This window comes from Panulirus ornatus, chromosome 50 (genome assembly GCF_036320965.1).
Source record: "Panulirus ornatus isolate Po-2019 chromosome 50, ASM3632096v1, whole genome shotgun sequence".
In the NCBI taxonomy this organism is placed as follows: Eukaryota; Metazoa; Arthropoda; class Malacostraca; order Decapoda; family Palinuridae; genus Panulirus; species Panulirus ornatus.
Window position 1 is genome coordinate 3,545,925 of NC_092273.1, and position 12,149 is coordinate 3,558,073.

The 12,149-nt window shown below is 39.6% G+C and overlaps 1 protein-coding gene across 7 annotated transcripts in view; it reads left to right on the forward strand.

Annotated features, from left to right (window-relative positions):
• The window catches only part of HDAC6 (histone deacetylase 6), a 132,379-nt gene that overhangs the window by 51,752 nt on the left and 68,478 nt on the right, over positions 1–12,149 (forward strand). For all 7 annotated transcript variants that reach the window (XM_071691112.1, XM_071691113.1, XM_071691110.1 and 4 more), the window contains exons 12-15: positions 363–610; positions 1,960–2,041; positions 8,121–8,208; positions 9,090–9,272. In XM_071691112.1, the coding sequence (XP_071547213.1) occupies positions 363–610; positions 1,960–2,041; positions 8,121–8,208; positions 9,090–9,272 (601 nt within the window). The remainder of the gene's footprint in view (positions 1–362; positions 611–1,959; positions 2,042–8,120; positions 8,209–9,089; positions 9,273–12,149) is intronic.

A 12,149-nucleotide genomic window follows, 5' to 3' on the forward strand; every position in this document is an offset into this window, starting at 1 on the left:
ACAACTGTGGTTTTGAAAGTGCAGAAGTGAAGTTTGAATTGTTATAAACATATGGGAAGGATGGAGCCAGTTTTATAATGATGACTAAGAGAACAAATGTGTATGAGTTGAATAAAAAAGAAGTTGATGGAGACTGAAGAAAAGATAGAGTGAAGGAGGATGTAATTGAAAATGGTGAAAACTTAGTGTTGGAAATTATGGAAATGATGGTTTGCATAAAGAGTGCTTAGGTACCTGGGATGGATAGTTTCATTGGTTTATGACAGTGAAGCATCCTGTACATGTTCATAGGAAAAATGGATTTATTTTTTATTTCCAAATGTTTATTCAGTATAACATTAACATTAATCATTTTTATGCAGTTTGCGTGAGTCGCTTTTGAATGTAATATACGTTCATCGGCCTTACTGGAAGTGTTTCCAGTATCAGGGATCATTCTCTGTAAAAGAAGCTTTAAATGAGACTGCTGGAATGAGACACACTCCTTCCCTGTCTTTCATTGGACCTACAGTCAGGCCAGTAACATACCCAACAAGAGATTTTCATCAGAAATTGTCACCTGAACATTTAGAGAAAACTAAGTTAAAACTGATACAGTTAAAGCAAAAAGGTGAGTAGAATGGTTTATTCTGTTTTATGCATGAGTTGTACTTTTGTTATTTGCATTCATTAAGAGCTTATTAGTTTGAAAAGCTGTTCTTCTTGTGTACTTGGCCATTTTTCCATGAAGTAGTGAAATTTTAGCATAAAGTTATTTTCATGAAATTTATTTATTCATGTATTTCATAGATGATACAGCGCTGGTGGCTGATTCATGTGAGAAACTGCAGAAGCTGGTGACTGAGTTTGGTAAAGTGTGTGGAAGAAGAAAGTTAAGAGTAAATGTGAATAAGAGCAAGGTTATTAGGTACAGTAGGGTTGAGGGTCAAGTCAATTGGGAGGTAAGTTTGAATGGAGAAAAACTGGAGGAAGTGAAGTGTTTTAGATATCTGGGAGTGGATCTGGCAGCGGATGGAACCATGGAAGCGGAAGTGGATCATAGGGTAGGGGAGGGGGCGAAAATTCTGGGGGCCTTGAAGAATGTGTGGAAGTCAAGAACATTATCTCGGAAAGCAAAAATGGGTATGTTTGAAGGAATAGTGGTTCCAACAATGTTGTATCGTTGCGAGGCGTGGGCTATGGATAGAGTTGTGCGCAGGAGGATGGATGTGCTGGAAATTAGATGTTTGAGGACAATGTGTGGTGTGAGGTGGTTTGATCGAGTGAGTAACGTAAGGGTAAGAGAGATGTGTGGAAATAAAAAGAGCGTGGTTGAGAGAACAGAAGAGGGTGTTTTGAAGTGGTTTGGGCACATGGAGAGAATGAGTGAGGAAAGATTGACCAAGAGGGTATATGTGTCGGAGGTGGAGGGAACGAGGAGAAGAGGGAGACCAAATTGGAGGTGGAAAGATGGAGTGAAAAAGATTTTGTGTGATCGGGGCCTGAACATGCAGGAGGGTGAAAGGAGGGCAAGGAATAGAGTGAATTGGAGCGATGTGGTATACCGGGGTTGACGTGCTGTCAGTGGATTGAATCAAGGCATGTGAAGCGTCTGGGGTAAACCATGGAAAGCTGTGTAGGTATGTATATTTGCGTGTGTGGACGTATGTATATACATGTGTATGGGGGGGGTTGGGCCATTTCTTTCGTCTGTTTCCTTGCGCTACCTCGCAAACGCGGGAGACAGCGACAAAGTATAATAAAAAAAAATAATAATATCATGAGAAGATGCTTTTCTTGTCTTTCATACTTTATTATGGTTATGCTGACCAGTAAACTGGCCCTTTTTCATTGAGCAGGTGTATAATAATGCCATACTATTCATTATAGTCTCCTGTCTTCCATTATTCCTTATGTCTTGTTCTGGTTCATCATATATATATATTGATTTGACTGTTTTGATTTACGTTTTAATTACAGAAAGGACTGAATCTCTCCCAGAAAGTAAACTCTGTTTGGTATATGATGAAGAAATGAGTGAGCACAGAAATTTGTGTGAATCGTGAGTAGATACTTTATTGTCTTTTATGCATAGCTGTAGTTATGCAGATTAGCTAAATAACCTTTTTTCATTCACCTGTTTTAGCATTTCAACTGTATTATCAGGAATTGTGAATTCTCCAGTACAATATAAAAAGAGTAATTGGACATCTATTGCTGCTTTTTCTATCCAGGCAAAACCATAAAGTTTCCATATCTGCCAATGATATTTCTTAGAAATGATATTTGATAACAGTGGTAATATAGAAAGAAAAATGAAAATTAATTATTTGTGGATGGTGCCAGCAGGATGACCCAAGTTTCTTCAAATGTAAAATGTTTTATGCTCTGTACAATCATAATGATGAGTGAATTGTAAAGGGCATGAAAAAAATTAAAGACAGATTTAAAGGGATTCTAAGCAGCAACCCTTTTGCCTGCTAATGAACACTCATCAAAAACATTGTATATTATAATTTTGTATATTTATTTATGGATTGTAATTACAGAACACATGTTTTTGGTATGTAAAATGATAAGTGCCAGATTTAAAGGGGCACAGAGCAGCTCGATGCCAACTCGTAAAAACTTATAAAAAGAATTGCATACTATCATTACTGAGGAGAGTGTGGAAAGAGAGGTCACCATTTGTGAGTGTAAAGATTGGCATATTTGATGGTATAATAGTCCTGCTGTTGTATTGATGGAAACTGTGGGCCCTGTGTAAAAAAATTACATTTTTGTGGACAGGATGTGGTGTGAGGAGGGTTGAATGAATAGGAAATGAAGTGTTGATAGAGGAATGCATTAATAAGAGGAATATATATGTGAGAGCTGAATATGGTATGTTGGAATGGTTTGGACATATGGAAAGGGTGAGGGAAGAGAGGATGACTAAGAGTGTATACTTGTCTGAATTGGAGGTAGCAAGGAAAAGGAGGAAACCAAGGAGGAGATGGAAGTATGTAGTGGAAAATGCTTTGAGTGATTAGGGCTTGAACATGCAGGACAATATGAGGCAAGTATGGTATAAGGTGAATTGGAGTGATGTGATTAACAGGGTGACAGCTGAACTCCAGCCTATGAAGCATTTAGGGGAAACCATAAGGAGGTCTGTGGGTCCTTATTGTAGAAAAGGGCCTCTGTTTTCAGTGCTGTCTATATGACACCTAGAGAGTGGATGTGGGAAAATGAGGTCATTCTTCATCTGTTTTTAGCTGTACCTTGATGTTATGGGAAATGGTATATAAATATTTCTTTTTCTTTCATACTATTCGCCATTCCCTGCATTAGCAAGGTAGCGTTAAGAACAGAGGACTGGGCCTTTGAGGGAATATCCTCACCTGGCCCCCTTCTCTGTTCCTTCTTTTGGAAAATTAAAAAAAAAAAAATGAGAGGGGAGGATTTCCAGCCCCTTGCTCCCTTCCCTTTTAGTCGCCTTCTACGACATGCAGGGAATACGTGGGAAGTATTCTTTCTCCCCTATCCCCAGGGATAAAGAAGGTATATAAATTAATATTGTATATTGTTTCAGAGAGCAAAAATGGGTATGTTTGAAGGAATAGTAGTTCCAACAATGTTACATAGTTGTGAGGTATAGGCTATAGATAGGGTTGTGTGGAGAAAGGTGGATATGTTGGAAATGAAATGTTTTGAGGACAATACCAGGTGTTAGGCGATTTGATGGAGTAAGTAATGAAAGGGTAAGAGAGAAGTGTGGTAATAAAAAGTGTGGTTGAGAGACCAGAAGAGGGTGTGTTGAAGTTGTTTGGATGTATGGAAAGAATGAGTGAGGAAAGATTGACAAAAAGGATGTATGTGTAGAGGGTATGTGTAGAAGCAGGAGACCAAATTGGAGGTGGAAGGATGGAATGAAAAAGATTTTGAAGGATCGGGGCCTGAACATAGAGGAGGGTGAAAGGCGTGCAAGGAATAGAATGAATTGGAACAATGTGGTATACTGGGGTCGATGTGCTGTCAGTGGATTGAACCAGGGCATGTGAAGCATCTTTGGTAAACCATGGAAAGTTTTGTGGGGCCTGGATGTGGAAAGGGAGCTGTGTTTTCGGTGCATTACACATGACAGCTAGAGACTGAGTGTGAATTAATGTGGCCTTTATTGTCTTTTCCTAGTACTACCTCACCTGGGGGGCTGCTATTTCATGTGTGGCTGGTGGTGATGGGATTGGATGAAGGCAGCAAGTATGAATATGTACATGTGTATATATGTATATGTCTGTGTATGTATGTGTATGTTGAAATGTATAGGTATGTATATATACATGTGTGGGCATTTATGTATATACATGTGTATGTGGGTGGGTTGGGCCATTGTTTTGTCTGTTTCCTTGTGATGCCTCGCTAACACAGGAGATGGCAATTAAGTATTATGATAATGATAATAATCTTATATACTTATACTTAACTGCTGTTTCCCACATCAGCGAGGTAGTGCAAGGAAACAGATGAAGAATGGTCCAGCCACTCATATGCACATATGTATACATAAATGCCCATACATGCACATATATATACATACACAGACATACATATATACACATGTACATATTCATACTTGCTGCCTTCATTCATTCCTGTTGCCACCTCACCACACAGGAAACAGCATCCCCCCCTCCCCCCCAGCGAGGTAGTGCCAGGAAAAGACTAAAAGGCCACATTTGTTCACACTATCTCTAGCTGTCATGTGTAATGCACCGAAACCACAGCTCCCTTTCCACAGACCTTTCCTTGGTCTTCTCCAGACGCTTCACATACTCTGGTTCAGTCCATTGACAGCACGTCGACCCTGGTATACCACATCGTTCCTATTTACTCTATTCCTTGCACGCCTTTCATCCTCCTGTATGTTCAGGCCTCGGTTGCTCAAAATCTTTTTCACTCCATCCATCCACCTCTGATTTGGTCTCTCACTTTTCCTTGCTCCCTCCACTCCTGACACATGTGTCCTCTTTGTCAGTCTTTCCTCACTCATTCTCTCCATGCGTCCAAACCATTTCAGCATGCCCTCTTCTGCTCTCTCAACCACAATCTTTTACCACACATCTCTCACCCTTTCATTACTTACTTGATCAAACATCCTCACACCACATATTGTCCTCGAACATTTCATTTTCAACACATCCACTCTCCTCCGGACAGACCTATCTATAGCCCATGCCTCGCAACCATATAACACTGTTAGAGCCACTATTCCTTCAAACATGCCCAGTTTTGCTCTCTGAGATAACATTCTTGTCTTCCACATATTCTTCAACGCTCCCAGAACCTTCGTCCCCTTCCCCACCCTGTAACTCACTTCCACATCCATGGTTCCATCCACTGCTAAGTCCACTCCCAGATATCTAAAACACTTCACTTCCTCCAGTTTTTCTCCATTCAAACTTTCCTCCCAATTAACTTGTCCCTCAACCTTACTGAATCTAATATCCTTGCTCTTCTTCACAAGTACTCTCAACTCTCTGTTTTCACACACTTTATCAAACTCAGTCACCAACTTTTGTTACACAGCATGTTTTGATTTCATTAAGTCCTTGATTTACATAGATAATGATGAAAAAAATAAAACAAGAAAATTCAGGTATAACTGAATCACTTGAATCACTACATAGGTGGCATCGGTCAGCTTACATAGTCATTGTTTATGTGTGAGGTTTCAGCCAGCCACCGTATAGGGGCAAGACCTTCTGGTACTTCAGGTGCCATTTCCTGATTTTGAGAGGGTAAGCAATCTGTGTGGGAAGTGAAATTTTTTTTAACAACTTCGGTTGGATTTCATGGCCAAAGAGTTGATTTGCTGTATGCAGTAAGTGATGTCACAGATGTGCCAGAAGTGGATTAGTTTTTTCCCTAAGCACAAAGGAAATTGAGAAATTCATATGCACAAGATGATTTATCATGCAAGAAAATCAAATCCAACTAGGTGGAAGCCTGGAAGTAGGTATATTGTCTCCTACATTCTAGAACTGTGCATTGAATTATTGTTCAAGTAGCCTTGCCTAAGTACTCCGGAATGTGATGAAAACTGTTTTCGTTAATTACAAAGAACCAGCATGGCTACCAGTAAAGATATGAAATTTATTACCAGCAGTCGGCTCAGCTTCAGTAATAATAGCTCATCATAAAGATTTATTGGATTTTTCAGTGATATTTATTATGACTCCTGTTATAGAAATATTGCATTTGAACTGTCATCTTTTTTAGACTTTTAGAAGGCCTTTCATAAAGTTCCTAATGAAAGATTGTGTAAGATAAAACCATGTTGTCTTGGAAATTAAGTATGTAGCTGAAGAGAAATATAAAGACTACAATATTGTCTTGTGTATAAAAACTAAACCATTCCAAGTTTAGGAGAAACAGCTGGTGGCTGATTCGAGTGAGAAACTGCAAAAGCTGGTGACTGAGTTTGGTAAAGTGTGTGAAAGAAGAAAACTGAGAGTAAATGTGAATAAGAGCAAGGTTATTAGGTACAGTAGGGTTGAGGGACAAGGCAACTGGGAGTTAAGTTTGAATGGAGAAAAACTGGAGGAAGTGAAGTGTTTTAGATATCTGGGAGTGGATTTGGCAGCAGATGGAACCATGGAAGCGAAAGTGAATCATAGGGTGGGGGAGGGGACGAAAGTTCTGGAAGCAATGAAAAATGTGTGGAAGTCAAGAACATTATCTTGGAAAGCAAAAATGGGTATGTTTGAAGGAATAGTGGTTCCAACAATGTTACATGGTTGCGATGCGGAGGAGGGTGGATGTGCTGAAAATGAGGTGTTTGAGGACAATATGTGGTGTGAGGTGGTTGATCCGATTAAGTAATGAAAGGGTAAGAGAGATGTGTGGTAATAAAAAGAGTGTGGTTGAGAGAGCAGAAGAGGGTGTTTTGAAATGGTTTGGTCACATGGAGAGAATGAGTGAAGAAAGATTGACCAAGAGGATATATGTGTCAGAGGTGGAGGGAACGAGGAGAAGTGGGAGACCAAATTGGAGGTGGAAAGATGGAGTGAAAAAGACTTTGAGTGATAGGGTGAAAGGCATGCAAGGAATAGAGTGAATTGGAACAATGTGGTATACCAGGGTCGACGTGCTGTCAGTGGATTGAACCAGGGCATGTGAAGCTTCTGGGGTAAACCATGGAAAGTTTTGTGGGGCCTGGATGTGGAAAGGGGGCTGTGGTTTCGGTGCATTATACATGACAGCTAGAGACTGAGTGTGAATGAATGTGGCCTTTGTTGTCTTTTCCTAGCGCTGCCTCGCGCACACGAGGGGGGAGGGTTTTTTTTCATGTGTGGTGGGGTGGTGACGGGAATTAATAAGGGCAGACAGTATGAATTATGTACATGTGTATATATGTATATGTCTGTGTGTGTATATATATATATATGTATACGTTGAGATGTATAGGTATGTATATGTGCTGTGTGTGGACGTGTATGTATATACATATGTATGTGGGTGGGTTGGGCCATTCTTTTGTCTGCTTCCTTGCGCTACCTTGTTAAATGCGGGAGACAGCGACAAAGTATAAAGTATAAGATAAATATTTGGTTTAGCTAGCCCCAAGTGTAGAATATTTCATTAATTTTTTATTCAAATGATTAGGCACATAAAGATATACCAGAACCATTATTTTCTTTCCATGAATTAAAGTTAAGCATTAAAGTCATTATTTGCTTGATTGGCTAGTCCTTAGGTGGGGCAAAATAGACAGGGTGGCTGTATATTGATGGGTGCCATACAGATGTGTTGTGGAGAAGGCATGTGACCACCCACATTGTTTACTAGTAAGGTACAGCTCCAGTAATGCGTCTTTTGTTTGAATTGCCATTTGTTCCCAGACAGCAAAGCCTACAGCAGTTGTGGAATTCATCTTGTGGTGGGAGATTAAGTTTGTAGAATGACTTTCATAACACCTTGCTATATTTGTAGCAGTGAGATTGTTAAAGCTGCTGCAGTTTAGGTAGATTGTTGAAATTGTAAGAAGCATTATTTCCACCATATTTCAATACTGGCCTTGTCATGCGTGGTTTGATTATAGATAGGAAAAGCCACATGAGTATCCCTATTTTTTTTTATTTATGAATTTGTTCTTACAGGGAGCACCCAGAGAGGCCTGAAAGAGTAGAAAGGATATGGGAGTACTTAAAGAAGAATAAGATTTTGGAAAGAGCTACTGTTCTTCAGGTATATAATGTTTTTACCATATCACCAACGTACTGCACATTAGGATTTATATTTGAATGTTCAGGACGGTATTGAAATGTATCTGTAGATATTTCTAGTGTGATTAGTAGAAGTGATAATTTTCTTAAGAGTAGATACCACAGAAACAGTTTGTACTGCCTATGACCTAAGCAGTAATGGTTCATGAATTTGACATAATTTGTTGCTTGGATTTTCTTTACTTGACAGCAAGATATGTGAATGTCAGATTGCACTGACCTATTGCTAATGACACTTTGGCAATTGTTGAATGATAGTTAAACATCCGAGTTAACAATACCACACCTGCTATAAGACTCTAACAACCAGAAATTTATCCCTTGCCTGCTTCACATTTCCCTTCATGTTGAGGCCCTAAATCCTCAAAGCATCTTTAATTCATCCTTCCACCTCCTTGGTGACTTTGCTTGAGTTAGACCTTTTAGAAAAAGGTAAAGGTTTTACTTTGAAGACATTTGCTCATAACTCAGAGAAAATTCCTTTTTTTGCTATGGAATATAACACTGATATTTTTGATATTTTCTAAACAATATTTTTGTCCTCTCTGATTTCATTTCTGTTGATTGTGCTGTGCTGTAGGCATCATTGGCATCACATATTTCATGAAATACCCTTCTACTATAGTTAATCTTCAAAAAATACTCCTCAAGGAAGAGGAGGGGTCACTTTTATTAGATATTTATGCATTCATGTTCCATTACAAATAGGTTGACAATGACATTTATATCCCCAGTTCATGTTTGAGTATAATCTGTCTCTTCTTGTGACTATTAGCCATTATGTTACATAATTTTCTTATATATTTTAATGTGTTTTGCTGTAAACTGTCAACCATTTCTCAGTCACGCAAAGCGACTCGTGCAGAAGTAGGACTCGTGCATACCAAAGACCACATAGATCTTATGTATAGCATGGAGGCGCTAAGTGAAGAAGAACTTCAGTCTCTTCAGGAGAATTATAAGTCTATTTACCTCCACCCTAAGAGTAATGTTGCTGCTCTTCTTGCTGTTGGAAGTCTCCTGCAGGTAAGTATTGGAATTCTGGCTGGAGCTTTTTTATTGGAAATAGGGCATGTTTGACAATAGTTAGTGGTATGAGTTAGTAGTTTGAGATGACTGTTAGAATGTGTCAGGGTTTTTGTGTTGGAACATGAGATGAGAGCAAGGTGGCATGACAATAATGTTCATGTCAGTCATGGTAAAACAAAGTGGAAGTTGCGACAGGTGCCTTGTAAAGGGGCATGTTGTGCTGTTAGCTGCATTAGACAAGGAATTGGAAAGAATGGCTGGCTGCTCTGATGATGTATATATGAGGAGGATGCTGAAAGTGAGTGTGCTTAAAACTAAGATTTTAGCTTTTGAATGGGGTGAAATATCAATCCACTGATGCGAGAACTAGAAGTGGTGGATGAATTTAGATATTAGGAAGTATAAGTTAGTAAAAATGGTACTGGGGATCTAAAGTTGAGAGTAGAGTCTTGTGCAGGAGAAATATTAGATGTGCATAGAATGGTGGTGAAAGGAAAAAGCTTGTGTAGATTTTGCAAGAGGCTTTCATGAAGGAGGACATATCCTAACTTGTATGCATAGATATGAAACCTAGTTTTCTATAGGCCATGATTGGTAAAAATTGATAGCAGTGGAGATTAGTATCTTGTGTAGTGTTAGTGGAATCAAGAGAACAGATAGTGAAGAATCAGTATATATAAGGAATATGTTATGTAAGAAATCATTAGAAAGGTATATTGTGGAAAGTCTTTTAGGATGGTAAGATCTTATAGAATGGTATGATCTTATAGAATGTTTGACCATAGACTGGTTAAGAATGTATAAGATGGTACATGTCCTCTACTTAAAGGTTTGCTAAGACAAAGGGGTCCATTTAATGCACTCATTGTGTAACAAAGATCTCCCTTGCTTCAGTAAGGGATTTCTCCTGCCTGCATCATATTTTTCTGAGGATAGAGCAAGATGTTTTGGAAGGAGGTGAATAAAGTGTGCAAGACAAGAGAACAAATGGGAACATGGGTGAAAGGGGCTAATGGGGAGATAATAACAAGTAGTGTTGAAGTGAGGAGATGGAGTGAGTATTTTTGAAGGTTTGTTGAATGTGTTTGATGATAGAGTGGCAGATATAGGGTGTTTTGGTCAGGGTGGTGTGCAAAGTGAGAGGGTCAGGGAAAATGGTTTGGTAAACAAGAGAAGAGGTAGTGAAAGCTTTGCAGAAGATGTAAGCCGGCAAGGTGGCAGGTTTGGATGGTATTGCAGTGGAATTTATTAAAAAAGGGGGTGACTTTGTTGTTGATTGGTTGTAAGGATATTCACTGTATATATGGAGGGCAAGGAATAGAGTGAATTGGAGCAATGTGGTATACCGGGGTTGACGTGCTGTCAGTGGATTGAATCAGGGCATGTGAAGCGTCTGGGGTAAACCATGGAAAGCTGTGTAGGTATGTATATTTGCGTGTGTGGACGTATGTATATACATGTGTATGGGGGTGGGTTGGGCCATTTCTTTCGTCTGTTTCCTTGCGCTACCTCGCAAACGCGGGAGACAGCGGCAAAAAAAAAAAAAAAAAAAAAAATATGGATCATGGTGAAGTGCCTGAGGATTGGCGGAATGCATTCATAGTGCCATTGTACAAAGGCAAAGGGGATAAAGGTCAGTGTTCAAATTACATAGGTATAAGTTTTTTGAGTATTCCTGGGAAATTATAAGGGAGGGTATTGATTCAGAGGGTAAAGGCATGTACAGAGCATCAGATTAGGGAAGAGCAGTGTGGTTTCAGAAGTGGTAGAGGATGTGTGGATCAGGTATTGGCTTTAAAGAATGTATGTGAAAAATACTTAGAAAAACAGATGGATTTGTATGTAGCATTTATGGATCTGGAGCAGACATATGATAGAGTTGATAGAGATGCTTTGTGGAAGTTTTAAGAGTATATGGTGTGGGAGGTAAGTTGCTAGAAGCAGTGAAAAGTTTTTACCAAGATGTAAGGCATGTGTATGAGTAGGAAGAGAGGAAAGTGATTGGTTCCCAGTGAATGTCAGTTTGCGGTAGGGGTGTGTGATGTCTCCATGGTTGTTTAATTTGTTTATGGATGGGTTGGTTAGGGAGGTGAATGCAAGAGTTTTGGAGAGAGGGACAATTATGCAGTCTGTTGTGGATAAGAGGACTTGGGAAGTGAGTCAGTTGTTGTTCGCTGATGATACAGCGCTGGTGGCTGATTTGGGTGAGAAACTGCAGAGGTTGGTGACTAAGTTTGGTAAAGTATGTGAAAGAAGAAAGTTGAGAGCAATTGTGAATAAGAGCAAGGTTATTATGTTGAGTAGGGTTGAGGGACAAGTTAAGTGGGAGGTAAGTTTGAATGGAGAAAAACTGGAGGAAGTGAAGTGTTTTGGAGATCTGGGAGTGGACTTAGCAGCGGATGGAACCATAGAAGCGGAAGTGAGTCACAGGTTGGGGGAGTTGGCGAAGGTTCTGGTAGCATTGAAGAATGTGTGGAAAGCGAGAGTGTTATCTCGGAGAGCAAAAATGGGTATGTTTGAAGGAATAGTGGCTCCAACATCGTTATATGGTTGCAAGGCATGGGCTATAGATAGGGTTGTGTGGAGGAGGGTGGATGTGTTGGAAATGAGATGTTTGAGGACAGTGTGTGGTGTGAGGTGGTTTGATCGAGCAAGTAATGAAAGGGTAAGAGAGATGTTTGGTAATAGAGTGTGGTTGAGAGAGCAGAAGAGGGCGTGTTGAAATTGTTTGGATGTATGGAGAGAATGAGTGAGGAAAGATTGACAAAGAGGATATATATGTGGTAGAGGTGGAGGGAAGAAAGAGAAGCGGGAGACTAAATTGGAGGTGGAAAGATGGAGTGAAAATGATTTTGAGCAATCGGGGCTTGAACA